The 17,660-nt window shown below is 42.1% G+C and overlaps 1 protein-coding gene across 4 annotated transcripts in view; it reads left to right on the forward strand.

Annotated features, from left to right (window-relative positions):
* CEP112 (centrosomal protein 112) overlaps positions 1–17,660 on the forward strand; it is a 206,325-nt gene that overhangs the window by 57,991 nt on the left and 130,674 nt on the right. For all 4 annotated transcript variants that reach the window (XR_012766024.1, XM_075441161.1, XM_075441163.1 and 1 more), the window contains 2 exons: positions 7,254–7,389; positions 10,648–10,755. Coding sequence is in view for 3 of the 4 variants with exons in the window: in XM_075441161.1 (XP_075297276.1) it covers positions 7,254–7,389; positions 10,648–10,755 (244 nt within the window). In the remaining variant the exon portion in view is untranslated. The remainder of the gene's footprint in view (positions 1–7,253; positions 7,390–10,647; positions 10,756–17,660) is intronic.

The raw sequence follows: 17,660 nt of genomic DNA on the forward strand, positions 1-17,660 counted from the left end.
CAAACATTGATGAAATGAGAAGAGCCTTCAGTTGGCTGCAGAAAGTCTTGCAGATGATTGAATTCAATTGCTGATTTTTAATAAGCATGAAAAGTTTCTGACTGTCACCTTTTTTGGGTGAGTTAAAAGCTATCAACAAGAATAGTACAAGGAATGACTTTGCTCCTTTTGTTGTTGTTGCTAGATGATTACGATTGCTGGACTTGAGTTACACTTGGTAGTGTTAAGTTTACTTTTACTGTTTACATACTTTGTGCAACTTTCCTGCAGCTTCATCAACAACACAACCAACCTTCATTGAGGAATTAAAGTTGATATTTCAAACAGTAGTTTTATCAAAAACAAGAATGTGAAAGTCCATGTCTACCATACTAGTGTCTTAGAAAGAAGAAACTGATGAGCTGAGTAGATACTCATCATTCCTCAGTATTGAGTTACTATATTATCCATTACAACATGGATGTTACTATTCTGAATCCTAAACTATACTAGTACAATTATTTTAGCCATAAAAATAGTCACCTTAAGTACGTAGAATGACAGAATGAGTACTGTATCCTTGTACCTCCTTGCATAGGTGAGTGAGATGGTTACTTTTCAGAGTCTTTACTTGCTTATTCAAAACTGGTATTTGCTGGTGTAGCCATGACTGTCTAAGGGTAGAAGAGAAACAGGACTGGTGGGGAATAATTTATTTTATTAAAGGCTTTTTGACCCAGGCTGTTTTTATCAGCACCTCTATGAAATAATAAACCTGGCATGCTTTAAGCTGAAGTAATTAGTTACATGTTTCATTTAGAATTCTGTACTGGAAAAACGGAGACAGTCTTAACACTGTTATTTCATCGTCATCGTCTTTGATTTGCCAACCACTGTTGGCTCTGTCACTCATAACACATCCTGGGCTGTTCTTTGTTAGTGCTAAGTGATTCTTCTTCCTGGCTCACCGCCTCTGCTCAGTCCTCTCTCCCATAGTTTGTCCTGCCGATGGCTTCTTTGATTCGCCCTCCAGTTTTCTGTGCCACAGTGCTGTTCTCTGATCCCTGTCTTTTCCTTCCTTGCCCCTCTTCTGTGGCTATCTCAAGAATCTATTTACTGTCTGTGCTGCTGACTTTCTGGTCCACCTTTTAATTATGGTCTTGTCTTCTTTTATCTATGCCGTTATCTACACCTGTCTCTCTAATTCTCCCCTCCGCCTTCTCCTTGTTGAGGTTTAGCTGTCATCTCAGCATGTGAAAGCCATAGCTATTAATCTGTGTCCTAATCCTCCTCTCGAGAGCAGAGTCTCTGTGGTCTTTCATATACGTGGTGTATCTAAATCTTGTAGACAGTTTCTGCAGTGTTGAGCAAAATTAGAACGTTTTCCTTTCCAGCCACACTTGCCCAGCCTTCTAACCCACATCTCATTCATCATTTTGCAGTTGCTGTTTTTATTCTGTTTGCCTAACACCTAGCACAACAGTATCCTGTCATTATTATAATGAGAAATAGTTATAATAATTATTACTGTGTTTAACCAATGTCTAGTTAATTTGTGAGCCATGACTTTGAATGTAATGCATTATTCTTATTTCCACAGAAGTGTGATACTACACACGTGGAATATTATTTACCCTAAATTCATTAATGGCTTTCAGTAGTGATTTAGTTTGTTAATGTTATCTTATGATTTATTTAAAACATAAGTATAGTTTAAAAAAATAATTGTACTGTAAATATCATTCATTGTTATATCTTTCTTGAAGGAATGCAGACCAGCTTTTTGATATTAACATCTCAAATTATGCAAACTGTAAACAATTTATAAATGGATTTGTGCTTTTTCTCACAAAGACGAGCTCAATGTACACTTAAAATCAGGGAACGAAAGGTAAAATTGTTCTCTACTTTAGATTTTTGGCTTTATTTCTTTGAAACGATAGAGCAAGTTAGAATGCTTTCTAACAACTTCGAAATATTAAAGTGCCCAGGGACAGGATAGGGATGATGTTTTGAAGGCAATAAATATTTCAGCTTCACATTTCAGTCTTTCTTCTTCTTTCCTTTGATCTGGCTTTGGTTTAGTTATCATTCCACTTGAATGACTTCACACTCTCTTTCTTCCTCTCCACACCAAAAAGAAGTGTTCTGCACATATTCCATATGTTTGGGCGCTGTAGGAGAGCCCTCGCTGTTCCTCGTCGATGGCGGGCAGCCACGGCCTCGGCAGCGAGCTGCTCTGACCGCGGCTCGGACGGGTGCGTTTGGGCCCAGTGTGTAATTCACACAGAAACCTCTTACTTAACTGTCACTGGCTGTTGAAAATAGCCGAGCAGGAACAAGAAAATTGGGGTTTTGTGTATTTCAGAGAATTGTTATTACTACTGAAGCATTTTTCTGCAACAAGAAACTAAACCAGGAACCCCTTCTTTCTGCAAATACGTGGTACTTTAGGCCTTACTACATTATTTATGTAGTTGAAATAGCCTGCATTCTAGAAATTAATTAGCGGGTCTGTTGTGTGGAGTGTTTGTTAATGCTTATCGCGCCCAGCTAAAAAGCGGTGTCATGGATCTTACATTTGGCTATAAATGGACGAACTGCTGCGTTCCCGTGGAGTCGTGCCGGTGTCCGGGCACCTCCGTGGCAGAGTCTCACTGAGACCAGGACCAGGATCGTGGGTTCACTTCTGTAAGATGTTGTGTGTGTGTGGAAATATATGTGTCCATATACTGGAGGGCTACTCATCTCTGTAGCTTATGCACACAAGATAGTAAGGTAAATGTCCTGAACTTTGCTTTTGCATGGGATGATTGTGTGTGTTTTGATGAAGATTATATTTTAGCTGCTCCATATGCTGTGTATTCTGTTGTCTAGCAAGTTGTCTTCTCCTTTGGGAACATGTGTTTATTTTTTTTTTTTGTCTGAATGGACTATATAAATATCAATAACTGATTTGATTTCAAGGCAAATTAGTGAAAGAGTCAATTTTTTATTTCTTGTGTCAACAAACAAAAAGGAAAGCCGTTTAGAAACAAACCCAGTGATGGCCGCCTTCAGCCGCCTTCCAGCAAGTGAGTGCTTGGCAGTTTGGTGGGGGGTGAAGCAATTTTCCCTCAGAAGTATTGATATTTGGGGAGGAGAGGAGGGAATGGGCAAAGAGTTGTGTAAGTGCAGCAAATCTGAATACGTAGGTCAGTGCAAATATGTAACATAGGATCATCAGGGTAGTCGGCAGGAGGAGAGCCTGGCCTTGCCGAGCAGATCACCATTGGAAGGTCTCGGCTTCATCGGGGGGCTGGAGGCTCAGCCATTACTCTGCTTCTCCATGCCTCAGCCTTACAGAGCAAGATTCATTTTTATCTACAGGCATAAACCCAGAGTCATGCTAACCTGTGACAGACTTAAACAGGAGACGAAGCCTCTCCCTCTTGTGGAGTCCATCAGAATCTAAGTTTTGGAAGCTTATTCGGTGGCAAAAAATATTCTTACCATAGAAATTCCTTGCTCTGCTTTTGTGCTCCACTAAACTCGGGACGCAATGGTCTGTTTGGACACGAGCGGGTTTTCACTGCTGCCAGCAGGATTTGAAAACCTGGCAAAGAATGTGCATATCCATGAATTAAAGCCTGGTGTAATTTTTGTAAGAAAACATCAGGATTTTCCCAACCTAGTTATTTTTCATATCGCTGAAAAGCTCTAAACTGCGCACAGGGTGCTTATGTGCGGATTTGCTAATGGGATGTGAAACTGCTGTCCGCGGGAGTTGTCCACGTGTAGCTTGTGGAGGTACACATTTTGTACACGCGTGTGCTTACATTTTAATGTTCTGAGGAGGCTGCAGTGCTTCTCCTGGTCGTGCTTGCCCTCACGTTGGTAGAGGGAACGGTGAGAACCTTGCGAGGAACAGTGCTGGTGCGTCCCACATTTGCTGGGACAGCTTGGGTTTATTGAACCTCTCGTGTAAATGACTGGATTGCCCTGTGTTTCATTAACCGACTTGCCATGCTGTAATGTCTTGCTGCGTTTAGTCGTTACCTCTTGGAAGACATTTTGCGAAGCAAGGCAAATATTGGCGAATAAGCATGAAGTGGAAATATGTAAGATGTTGATATTTTCCGTTTATCAGTACACTTCAGAGTGCTCCTTTCTGAAATTGCAGTTCTGGACTTCATAGTCAGCTCTCACGGAGATGGTTTGTGCTGTGTGAGATTGCTAATTCTGTGGCCACATCCCCTATACGCTGAAACCAGAGGAATACGCTACTTTTAAAATTGGGGCCAAAGAGTAAATTCATCCTATTTTTATATTCAAGCCGGCTCAACTTTAGAGGATTGAAGTGATGTAATTGTGTTGTTTTCGGCCCCACAACTAGTCCAACTGAAAAAAATAATCTTCAAAGTGAATATTTTAGCGCTTCATGCAAGGCACATTGCTCGGTGTCTTGGGGAAAAAGAAAAGTAAAGCTTTCTTGTATTTGTGAACCGTGGTCCATTGTAGTACACGTTTTCTAAGCTTCTGTGTGAATCTTAACCGCACAAAAAGTAGAGAGCGCTAGCTCCCACATCCTTAAAAAAAGAAGTTTTATTCCTAGTTATAATGAGATGTTGCATCTATTCATTGGATTAAGTCCTTAAAAGAAAGGCAGGTGTGTAAAACCAGATTCCTAAAAGTTTGCATGATATTATTTCCAAATAGAAATGTATTCCTCAGGAAGAAGATGCAGAGATTTGGAGGCTCACTAACAGCACAAGGACTGGCACCTTGTGCTTTTACATTTAGATTTATCACATTTCCATCTGACTGGACCAAAAACGTTGTTCCAGTGTCTCTTGACACTTAACAGTGTTTTGTTTCCAGTGTGGACTGGAAGTATTAGAAGTGTCTTGTGGGGAGGGAGATTTGCTTCCCAGTGTCTATAGCTGGATTATTGATCTATGGGAAGAGAAGTTGAGGTTTTCCCCTCTGTGCAGGCGGTGCTCCAGCGGGGATGGGTGCTGCTGCCTGGCTCCCATCCTCCCTGTTGAGGTGTGGAGCCGTGCGGAGGGCTCGGCAGGTAGCTCATCCTCCTACGTGTTCTGTCCTGTGACCTGCTGGTAGATCTTGTGGTGGGAGAGGGGAACGGCATGCTCACCGTAATTCAGCTATTAACTTAAGAATTTCGCTCTTCAGCGGCTCCCTGGTACCTGGGTTTCAGGGGGATAACTGAGCCAAATGCCTCTGCAGCCAGAACCGATGCCTAACGAGCTCATCAGACGGTTCACATCATTTTTAGCTCTGGAGGCATCAGTGGTGTGCCCATTTGGAGAAACGTCTGAGGATTTTTGTACTTACAGTTTTGATCTTTTGCATCCTCTGTAACAGAGATTTACGTCCCAAATGATCTTGTTGCAGTTGAATTTAGATGGGAGGAAAAAGCTTAGATTTTGGTGGTGTTTTCGTTTTTGCTGTGTAATTTTTATTGCCTCATAAACAAATGGAGAATATGGTAACTTAGATTAATGTGCAGATATGCTTCCCCGTGGAGGAGTTTAGAAAATGGGCTTGCTGTGGCGCTGGAAGTGAAGCTTGTCTGCGTAGGGGTGGCGGGAGCTCTCCAGCAAATTTTCTTCAAGTTTGCCCAGGCTGTTCTATGGACACAAAACCAAAAATGCAAAACAGCCGTCACCAAAAATGATACAGGATTTTGTTCTGTTTTGCTCCACTTTCTGCTGGGTAAGAAAGGTATTTTCCTCTTTCTGCAAGGACAATAACAGGCTCCTCATGTCTCAGTTATTCCATCAGCTGTGAGTAAGGTACCAAAATCAAATTTATTTTTTTTTAAATATGCATAATGAAAAAACTATGAAAGTAAACAGGAATATACTTACTTGTGGCTAGTGGCATTTCTTTGATCTCTTTGCTAATAGAATTACCCGGCTCTCCCACACTGCAGGCGGACGCTTTGTGAAGCTGTAGGATTATGTTCTTTGTGCCATTGTCAAAGTCTGGTATGAAAACCGCAGAAGAGGATGTGGATACTGTAACTTTGGGCTTGGCAGCTTCCTGACCTTTGCAAGAGGCTTGCTCGGCGCTGTAATGGCTCGTTCTGTGCCGGCAAGGTGACAGACCAGATGAATTAGCTGCTCTTTGCCGTCACTTATTTGTCAGGTTCTTTGTTTTATATGGAAATATTTTCTGTCAACATGGGAGATTTATCGTGAGGTACTTCCTCTGCCTCTAAAATGAAAATGTCAGGTCTGTTTGCCTGTGTCCTCTGTTCTGCACCGCTGGTGGAGCCAGCGTTGCCCGTTGGTACCACGTCAGGTTCCCCTGTGTTGTAGCACGGAGGCAGGCGACGCCGCTGACCTGCCGTGATAGAAGCGCGTGGTAGGAAGTGAACAACACTGCCCGGGTGTCTTCTGTGTGAGGCACCGCATCGAGATTTCCTAAACATTTACAAGCTGTCAGAACTTTTGTCTGTGATGTATCGACATGGTGGATGTGTCTATTTTCTAGGTGTTTGTGTGTGTATATATATGTGCATCTATGTACATAAAATGTTACACATGCATCACTATTGATATACTGTGATGTCTGAAGAAACCCAAACTGATTTCTATGTATGTATTGATATTAATATGTCAAATAGTATAGGCTGTTAATATGAAATATCTTTGCATAAAGATTTAACATCTGTCATTCCCTTAAAGGCTGAATAGCCATTACAGCGTTATGGGTTTCTAATAGATTAAGACGGTACCACATGTCGCGCATTACCCTGCTTTGCATTTTGATATATGTCAAGCAGTGAATAATCCTGCATCTGTCGGAGCAGAGATGGCACTGGGATAATTTTTTTGTTTGTTTTTAATGGGAGAAGACGATCATGCTAAAAGGAATTAATTTAAATAGTAGGGGGGAGCCAATATGCTGTTAAATGTGAGATGAAAAAAGGGGGCTTATACAGCGGGTACGTCACCCTGTTTTAACCAGATCCAGGACAGGGTGGTAACCCATTCAAGTCAACGCAGACTTTGATGATGGAGGCAAGGTCGTAAGCTGCGAGCGCCGTGTTTAGGCGTGCGGCATTCACTCCGAGAAAGCGAAAATAACCGCAGCCTGCGATTCTCTGCTTCAAAGTGTGGCGGAGGGAAGTTTGGCAGAAGCTGGGACAGGAAATTGAAATCTGAATACTATTTTAAACTGGTGGGGTTAAAGGCCTCCCTTTTACACTAGCACACTCGTTCTTTTATTTGATACTTGAACTCTGGCAATGTTCTGTGGCTTTCTAGGGAGAAGGAGGAGCAGCTGACTCGGGTGGCCGAGGTACAGAGGCTGCAGGCCCAGCAGGCAGATGCTGCCCTGGAGGAGTTTAAGCGGCAGGTGGAGCTGAACTCGGAAAAAGTCTACGCTGAAATGAAGCAGCAGGTGAGGAGGTCACAATGCCAGCCTTCCTGAAACTCGCTCGCAGTGGGGTGGCGTGTTCTGATCTTACAATGCTAGAAACAGGCTTCGCGGGAGAGTGCCACATCAAAATCTCTCACAATGCAGTGCCTTTGCGAGCGAGTCGCGAAGGGATGTTAGCAGCTGTTTCATCTTTCTGACAAAGCCAGAATTGTCATTGTTATAAAGATGTCTGCGGTTAGGATACTGATTAGGGATTCTTCCAGAGTGAGACGAGAAAATGTTAGTTTATACACCCCTTTGGAGCAACGTTTGTAATTTTCCGCTTAAATGTGTCGCTTCCCACTCTTTTTGGAACGACTCTGTCTTCCACTAATGAGGACTTGTAATCAGGTTGAGCCTAAACAGGGGCAGAGCCGCTGGGGCTGCTGGCAGTCACCGGCAGAGGACAGAAAAATCCATTTTTCTGTCCCTGGAAATTAGTAGGAATTTGTCTAAAAAAAAAAAAAAATAACTCAGTGTCTTAAATTCCTCATGGAGCAAACAATAGTCAAACCGTTGTCCCCGGGATTTTGCAGAGCCAGCACGATGAAATCGTGAGCAAGCGACAGGTGATCGAAAAGAAGGGGAGGGACAGGAGTATTTCCGTAACTTGCTCACGTGGTGGAAATCTCAGTACATAACTCGAGCTTGTCGGTCTGCCTGGCCAGAGACCAGTTTTCCAGCCGTGCCGTCACCAAACCTCGCTGTTGACTGTAGGATGCAACAATCTGATGCTGTAATGGATTCCAAAGGATGCTGGCTTATAATTTAATAAATTCTCTTTTTGTTGTTCTTATGAAGTATTATTTCCAAAAATCTTCAGCAAAATTGAGAAATTAAGTAAAGCGTTGCTGGTATTTTTAAGGCCCGTGCAGACAGCAAATAATAGAATTTGGAAATAAAAAAAGCAAGAACAAACTTACAAAAGCAAGATTTATTCTGCAGGCTAGACCCGTGAGGGCAATATGGCAAATCCTACAATTTTAATCCAAAAAATTCTGTGCCGTGAGACTCTCCTCCAACTTCTTCACCATGACTTAAAACAATACCTTATTTTTGCTTCAGAAGGGATATAGTCAAATTCTAGAAAGGCTAATAATAGTTTCATTCACTTTAAAAAACCAGCAAGCAAAACCAGTCCAAAACAAAAAAATGTGCAAAAGAATTTGGAGAACTTCAAGTCAATTGTCATTCAAAACCTACAGCAAATTTCTTTTAGAATATTGCTATGTTCTGGGAAATTTTGAAAAGTAATTTTGCTGTGTTCGAAGAATCAACCATGGGTTTATTCTGCCCCTACTTGCATGCTAAAATACAGAAGCAGGAAATGATACTGTACAGTCGTGCAGTACTCTTCTGCAGGAACCAGGGTTCAAGGAAACACATCAAAGAAACATTGCTGAAGCTCTCCTCATAGCTTTGTCCTCTCTCATTCTTCTGTGCGGACAGACTCTTTAGATAAATCACCCGTTAGGTTGGAACATGTTGGAAAATACTGGTTTTTGTGGTTAGGTGGAATGTATTACTTATAAAGCAAAAACTGTAGTAGCTATAGCAACACTGTATTTCTAACTACACTCGAAATATTTGGCTTCTACAATCATTTTTTGGTTTGTGGTAAAGTTAATTATGGAGATAAGTAGAATGCGGTCTGGCATTTTCAGTTCTTGTAATCAATATTTGATTCATTAGTTTGGCTCTGTGATATTTTTTTGCCATCTGCTTCCTATTTTGTCAAGCTTGTGATTATTAAGAGTCACCTGATGCCGTTGATGAGCGAGTGGTACATTTTTAACTGCAAGATCTGCATTTTTTCTGCTAGTAACTAGCAAAAAGAGAAACAATACATAGACTACGTCATGGTATTTCAGCTCTAGTGTTTCTTGGGTTTGGCAAATAATGGTCGGGAGCCCTCATTGTGCTTGTAGGAAATGTATGAATTTGACTTTATGATTAAAGCACAAGAGCCAGTAGAATTAAAGCATTTTTGCATATGTTTTTACTATTTCGTTTTTTAGAATGTTTTTACTTGCTTAAAAATAAAAATCCTTTAGTAAAGTAACAAGATCTTTTATTTTTCTGTTTTTTATTGAGCTGAGTAAAATATGGCTGTGGACATGCAATTGGAGTAAGTTTGGAGGTGGAAGAAATTATTCATAAAATACTCATTGAAGTTCCCTTTCTTAATAGCGTATAGGAGCAGCGAGGTTCAAGACCTGCGGGCAGGATAACTTGTTCCTTTCTATTCTGTTTTTCCGCTTTCTATTTGGCCAACAATTCCTGCACTTACATCTTCATCTCTTGCTGCAGGGTTTTCCAAAACAATGCTTTTCCCTCTCCGAGTGCTGCCTTTTCCCTGCCTTGGGAGTGATGCCCAGGCCGACTGGCAAAGACATGGGGCGGAGGCCGAGCGCTCCCTCCCTGGGGCCAAGCAGAACATGGGCTTGCGGTTCCAGAACTCGTGCGTCTCCTCTCTGGGTGCAGCCGATGGGCTTGGGCAGCGCTGGTCCTCCTGCCAGCTGCACCCCTGTTCCGTCTGTTTTAGGGAGACGGTTTGTTCGCTGCTGGTGCTGGGACCTAGATCTACAAGTAATTGAGGAGTATGCACTGCAGCATAGTACTGCGTATACTTATTTTCCCCTGGAAACATGCCTGATGTACAGCTAACAGTTGTGCTTTGGATACAAAAGCCTTTGTTAATTGGGTTATGAAATTGCTTCCTTGATGCTGTGTGCCGGAATCTGTGGGACTCATTATTCCTAGGCGATGACTATCTTCAGAGAGCTTTACTTGCAGCCAAATAATTCTCTTTTAAGTTATTTTACTGATTTAATGTAAACTTACTTTAAATGTGTCGTTTGTGCACTGACTCACACATGATTTCCCTTGAATTTCCACAGGCGATATATTTTGAAATGAAATATATTTGAGTCTTAAATATGTCTAGGAAAAATATTCACTTAATTTTGATGGGATGTTCACCACTGTCAAGTGGAAAACTGAGCCAGTACTTTGTGACTGGGGAGTGGCATGGTGTAGGGGATCACTGTATTCTTAAATAACTTCTAATCTGGTTTTCACTGAATATTAATTTTCACTCCATACAAACAGTATTATTATCATTCTCAGCAAGTTATGTTCATGTCTTTGATGGTTTGCAAACAAGTGTAGAAACGTCAGGACGTTTCAAGCTATGCCTTTTTTAAAAATATTAAATATTCCCTTTCTTTTACCATGTAGATGGAAAAGGTTGAAGCAGATCTAAGCAGATCAAAATCACTCCGGGAAAAGCAATCCAAAGAATTCTCCTGGCAACTGGAAGAGCTCAAGCAAAGATACGAGCAGCAGGTCAGTCGGTTGGCTGCTGCGGGCGGAGGGAGCAGGGACGTCTTTTCGTGCGGGTGTAGGTCGGTTCCTGCGGCAGGCTTAATCCTGTTCTCGCCGTGTGTTGCTGGGCTTTGTGTAAAGGCAGGATTTATAGGTATGCAGAGTGTATGCGATGGGAGATGGAAGGGAGAGAGTCTACACAGAAAATATTTTTGTTTCCTCTTTGCAATCCTTTGTACCTCTGACTGTTTCACATTGTTTCCCAGGCTTGCAGGTGACAACACCTATTTTCATAGTGGCCAGATGAAATTATTTCGTGTGTTATCTGTTTTTCTTCTTGTCAAGAAGCAGCACTTTATTCTTTTTTTATCATTTTTCACATGGGGAGTGTTCATATGAATGCTTGTTTTGGCCCACTGATAGTGATTTTCTGTATTGTAATGTAATTTCAGGGTTGGGAAACATTCAGGAAACATTTGGGTGGAGACAAAGCTGAGCTCAGTAGTGTTGCGAAGTGTAAAGGGAACAGACAGAAATAGAAGCAGACAAATTATTGCATGATATAGACTGGAGAGCTATGCAGCTGAGACAGCCCATCCAACGCTTATGTAAGGTGGTGCTTGGTCATGAAGCCCAAGTGGCCTCTGTTTGGCAATACCTGGTAAAAGACTGAAAACAATTTTTAGCAACGATACAGTTAGTCCCTAAGCTTGAAGTTCTCTCCTATCAATGGTTTTGTGTGGATATATGTTCACATTTCCACCAGGGAAATGTGGTGTCATTTCTGTTTCTGTCCTGTGCTGGCAAGAGGACGGAGTGCTGCAGTTCGCTTGTGATAGGAGACCTGCTGTGGTCCGTCGGGAAGGGGCTTTGGCAGATAATTACGGAGCGGGGTGGCTTTGGTGTGCTTTGAGCGAGACCTTCGCCTGTGCTTGGGAGGAACAGCAGGGTGGTTTGTGCATGGCGCTCAGCTGAGGTTTGAATCGAAGGTGTTGCTTCAGATCAACGTGTTTTCCTTGTCCTTGCTCAGAATTGTCGACTTTACTAATTGGGTTGTCACCTGGCAAAGGGAGAGCAGCCGTCCCACGTAACAGATGCAACTCCACAGGCGTTTTGTTTTACTGGGGGATATTATTTATGATTCAAACTGTTCCATGATTCTCTTTAAAGATTCAGGAACAGTTCAGGTTGCAGAGATATTGGGGGTTTCTCTTTTGTGGGTTTTGTGTTGCAGATGACCTCTGCAAAAAGACCTCATTTGCCAAAAGAACAGTATGAATTCCACGCCTCTGTAGTGATTTAGTACAATCTCTGGAACAGCAGCTAGAAATCACAAATGCAGTCGCTACTATGCCATCATGGCAATAGATTTTCGTGAAATCATTTATCCATGTGAAAGCCATTGCAGTAGTTGCTTGCATTAAAGGTGAGGAAGTTTGACGGGCCGATTAAGGGGCGTACTGAAGGGAGGACGATGGGAAATGTCGGGGTTAGCTGGGCATCCGCCGTAAGGTGAATTTGTTTGTGGAATCTTATATTCATGTCATTTTAGTGATATGGTCAGTTCATTTTTTTCTTTACAGTTCTCATAATTTGTGGTGCATCTTTAAAGTCCAAAGTAAGCATTATTCAAGGAGTTTGTTCCCAGGTTTAGGAACATGACCTATAGAGATAAGTACTAGTCTGCTGTTCATCGGATGCTATGACAATCCTGTTCCTACCTAAAAATGATATTTTTTTTACTTTCAGTCTCCGTGGCAAGAGCTACCAAGCCGTAGGTACAATCTTCTGCCAACTAATCTGCTGATTTTGCACGCTAAAAGAAAATGATAATGTCTAGCAGTGTCCTGGCTAATTTTTCATTTCTTTTCTTGTGTCATCATGCCTATTATATTCAGACCTTCTGGAGACCAGATCAAGAAAACCCAAAACCCAAGAAATGAATCTGATACTTAAAACTTTTTTGGCTGAATCTTTTTACATTGTTATTCTGTAACAATGTTGATGATGTGGTAAGCACCAGTGAAAACATTTTCCACTAAGAGGAGATGTTTACTGCTTTGCTTTTATTTAGGATAACTACTTTTTACTGTAAGAAAGAACAGCTAGACTTCATGAAACATCTCTGAAACCCAAGGAAAGGGTTTCAGCACTAAACCACTAAACAGTGAGAGCCTCAGAAGAATTTTCAGAGGAATCCTGTTTATGCCTTTTGTAAAAATGTATTGCTTTTCATACTTCATTTGGAATGGTCTTTGAAAGCTTGCAAACACAAAAAATATGTGATCCTTCCTGCTGATTGTGGTGGGTTATCATTGGAAACGACATTCTTTTTGTATCCTCGGTTCTGCAGTACAGAGCTCCTTCAGCCCAGCCACGGAGCGGTGGGAGCTCGGTCCTTCTACCCCCAAAATTCCTGTTCAGTAGTTCCAGCTTCTGCTTCTCTGTATTACTCTCCATTTATGCTTTAGGACTTCTAAGCCATTTTTAAAGCAGACTTTTCCTTGCCTTGTTTTAATACATATGCCTTTGGTTGTTACTTGTGGAGGAACAGACTGATTTAAACTGTCTCAATAGAGCAGTAAATGCAAAATGGCGGTGCGCTTCAGCAGGGCTCCAGCAGCCTTCCCATCGGGAAGCAGCCACCCAACCCAAAACCGGATAACTCAGAAAATTGACCTTCAGGTATATTTTGTGTAGGGTGGCATGGTGAGTGGCAGGGGCAGCACTGGCAGCAGGCTGGGCAATTCAGTTGCCCATAAATTTAATCTAGTTGGTAATGAAGAACCAAATGAACTGGTGTGTTATCCAGCTTTCCAACCTGGGAAGTGCCTTGGAAGTGTAGGAACTTGAGAGCTGTGGCTTCACCTCTCTGCTTTATAGGAATGGTTGCTTGTGCTTCACAGGACTCTCCCTGAATTTTGATTTCAAAGAGGTTACTGGTGTGAAGATAGACTGTTGGTTGTGGGCTGAAAGATTGCTCTGCCTACAGTTTAGATATACTGATATATTATGTGGTGATGTTTATCTGATATTTATATCAGTAAATAACCTGATATATATTGATATATATATTTATTTGCCTTGAAAAAGAATTAGGAAAAAAATGTACAAAACTGTGGCACTTAATAGTTTGTTAACTTGTCAAATGCATTTGAATCCATTAATAAAGCAAAGAAAAAAATTTGGGATATTGCAGTATTTGCCTTCAGCTGTCACGTGCTGCTCCTGGTTCCAGCTTCGTCTGGTTCAGTGCCACCTTCTTTTGAAGTATCCACTGAGAGCGCTCCTAGGGAGAAACTGGTGGCTTTTTTTTCTTTAAATATACTTTAGCTCAACTTTGTTCTACTTGCAGCTGTTAGATTTGAAAGTATATTTTGAAGAAAAAAATAACTCCAGCAGCACCACAGTTCCTATCTGCTGGGAGCAGCTGCTTTCGGCACTTCAAAGCCAGTGGACACCACAGCAAAGGCCTCAGCCTTTCCTGCCTTTGAAATGGCTGTAGTATCTATAGCCGGGCTTCATGGCACCATCAGCACAGGAAAAAAGGTTGTTTGGGTTTTTGCACCCCCTCCCTTTTTTCTTTTTTGTTTTTTTTCTTTTTTTCCCCTACTTTTTAATTACATCCTCAGTTTAGCTCAAAATACCTGGGAAGAGTTTCTGTTGAAATAATTTTCCACAAGCGCAAATATTTGGAAGAGCGTGTGCCCCATGGTTGCAGTAACGGATTTTAGGCAGGCAAATCTGACCGACAAGTTAGGGAATTTGCCTTTTCCCCCGTATCCACATCAGCGGGGTGCTTTGTGAGACCATGTCTCTCGGGGCGGGCTGCGGAGCCGTGGCAGAGCGTGCCGGGGGAGCAGGGCTTCACGCAGGGACGTTGCACAGCAGTCGAGTACATACCTTCGTTTTGTGCAGATTTTCCTAAATTGTCATGAATGGAACCCTTTCAGTGAACTTCTGGAGGTCTTGGTGTTTAAATGACATTAGCTTGTCTGTTTTTTAAAAGAAAGACAATAATAGATCACTATGATCCCTGTTACACCCATTTTTTGCTACAAATGGCTACTGAAGTTCTGTGACTGAGTGCTTGTGAAAAAGTTGAGATGCAAGGCTAGGAAGAGAACCAAAGTCCATGAAATTTCATTTTCCTGCTGGTGAGAACACACGATGCGACAGCTGAGGAATTGTTACCGCAGCAGGATGGGTCACTTGCTGAGTTATGGACATCCTTTTGAGAGTAGATGCCAACCTGAATGTACAAATAAGCATTTTGTTTTGGTTCGTCTTTTCTTTAATGGTGTTTATTCCATTTTAAAATAATAATTATTCATGCTTCCTTAGCAAAGTGGAAAGCTATGACGTGACAGCTGAAGAATCTCCCCGTATCTCAGGAAATCCTTTCTTGCGACGTTTATTGTTGGGTTCTGACTTCTGTAAAACTTGTGAAGGAATAATCAGAGTTGTTGTCTTGTCCTGTTTAGCCAAATCGGAAAGAAACAGGACCCCTTCAGAGATGTTTTTCTAAGTATTTAATGAAATCACTTTGAAAGCATGTTGAAGATGAGAGAAATAGCCTACGCTTTTAAGTTGGGAGCAAGACAAAGATGGCGTTGAGCTTAAATATGCCTTTTTATATTAAAGAAAGGTAAAGAAGTGCAGAATCAGCTGGTTAAAAGTGAAAAAAGCCTGGCTGTAATCTTACCTGCCAGCAGCAAGGACAAGTATCCAAGGTAGTGCTGGGAAATTGTTCATATTTTAGCAGTGTGCTGGAGCAGAGGAAAATAGCGTTAGGAGGAGAGGAAGAATATTCTTAAAAACTTTCTGTATGTCTTTGCTTTTAGGACTTTCTAGTGAGGTTAGTTTAAGGAGTGAGGTTATCTCAGGTAAAATATGAACTTTGTAATCACAACCATTGTTTTTATACGTAAGTGTATAGATTTTAAAACAAACAGCTTATTCACTGCTAGCTTGATGTTAAGGTTCCAAGCACATCTCGTGCTCAGTTGTTTGAAAATATTCTAAACCATTTAATGTTTGGCCATCTCCCCTGATAATTTTTAACATTTTAACTTTGTGCCAAGAGATTTCACCGTTGTTTGGATTATCAAGACTGAGATGACATTGTTTTGCTTTTGCTCAGATTGTAGTGATAATCCCTTCAAATGCTGCAGGTAGAGTGTGTGTTTTATTTTTCCCTTCGAGATCTACGCTAGCGTATTTAGGTAATAACCATTGCTTAATTCAAATGTTCGAGAGTTCAGCAGCTAAATGTTCTGAAGAGTCTCACGGAGAATTTCCATGTCCTCTCTGGGAAACGGAGCCAGAACAGTTTGCATATGAGAGAGTGGTGTAAAGGCTGTGACCTCGTGAGAGAGCAGAACACAGCTTAGGTAAGGAGTGGAGTAGAAAGTAAGGATTAAAAGTAGAAAGGAAGCATTAAACCAAGACACTGCTGTGACTTGGGGATAGGACGTGGCAAGGAAGCTCCTCAGGGAAAAGAAGTACTGTCTGTGAAGAGGATGTGTGAGTAGCTGTGGAAAGCCTGCGAGATGGAGCCTCGAGCTCTTTAGGCTGAGAAATGTCCTTTACTCCCATGAACCAGGAGCGCCAGGGAGGCAAGTCCTGCAGCAGGGCTCAGTGGGGAGGGGTGGTGGGGCTGGAGGGTCTGCTGAGCGTGAGCTGGCTCTCCAGGACCCAGCCTTCCTCCTGCTTTAACCCTGGCCACTCTGCCTGTCGAAGGTGGGAAGCAGGGAGGATGGGCGCTGCTTCTGCACTGGGTGTGTTGAGTTTACGGTCCGATCATGTTTCTTTGGCATATTGCTTTTAGCTCAGTTGATATTCCAGCTGGTGGACCTCAGAACTGCCACAAACGTCATTGGCCGTAGCACGAGACACAGTCACTGTATGTGCATCCTAAACTCTGCCTCCAGTGTTGTGCTCCAGCCTTCAGAGACGTTCGGCCGGCCGGCCTGATAGAGGTAACGGGCTTAGCATTCAGCTTGCTTTGTCCCCGTACCTTTCCTCAGTTGAGAGCTGCTGCCACCGCACTTACGCCCTAGCTTTTCTTCTGGCCTCGTTCTTCCTTTTCTGTTTCTTCTAGCTTCTTTTAGACTGATCTGTTACCCATGCAAGTGATGAAAACATTTGCAAAGCTGTGCTTGAAATATGGTGCTCCTCAGACAGACCAGTGTTCCAGGCATTTCTTAGCTGTACTTTGAGCAGTCCGGTTACATTCAGAGATTCACGATCCGTTTTTATTATGCTGGTTTAGTTATAAGGACACAGTCTTTGTAAAAAGCTTTGTTCCTCTCCTCTTTGTCTATAGCCTAAAGATAATTGAAATACAGTCTGTTCTTGCATGGAGGCCAAATGAGCACGTTAGCAGAGGCTCTAAATATTTCATGTCTTCAGCAACAAGCTGCATAAATTTCATTTACTAAATTAATCTAGGATGCATAAATGTTTCCTTTGAACCATCCTAACATGCAGTTGAAGGCCATTTGCACAGAATATCTGAGGAATGTTTCTTCAATCATCAACATCAACTTTTCACTTTATGATATTGCTAAAACTCACAAATGGGAAAAGGAGAAGAGTTTAACCTCCAAGTAAAGAGTGGGTGGAAATCTCCTCGCTGTACCATTGCTGTTTACAGATTTGTTAACCAGACAGATGGGTATTTGCACCGTCTCCTTCAGGCATCTGACTGGTGTGTGATTCAGAGTTGAAAGCCTGAGCTCCCTGTGTAGTCAACAGAATCCACTTTGGGGGAGGAGGGAGAGGGGGGACGACGCGAGGAACATAAATTGGTGCCTGCAGTAAATAGCAAGTCGGGCTGCAAATGCCTGTGAAGTCGGTTCTCAGTGTTCAAAGAAGGTCCTTGGATAATCTCTGTATCCCTAAACAAAGACTACGTACAGTAA

Source organism: Opisthocomus hoazin, chromosome 21 (genome assembly GCF_030867145.1).
Source record: "Opisthocomus hoazin isolate bOpiHoa1 chromosome 21, bOpiHoa1.hap1, whole genome shotgun sequence".
In the NCBI taxonomy this organism is placed as follows: Eukaryota; Metazoa; Chordata; class Aves; order Opisthocomiformes; family Opisthocomidae; genus Opisthocomus; species Opisthocomus hoazin.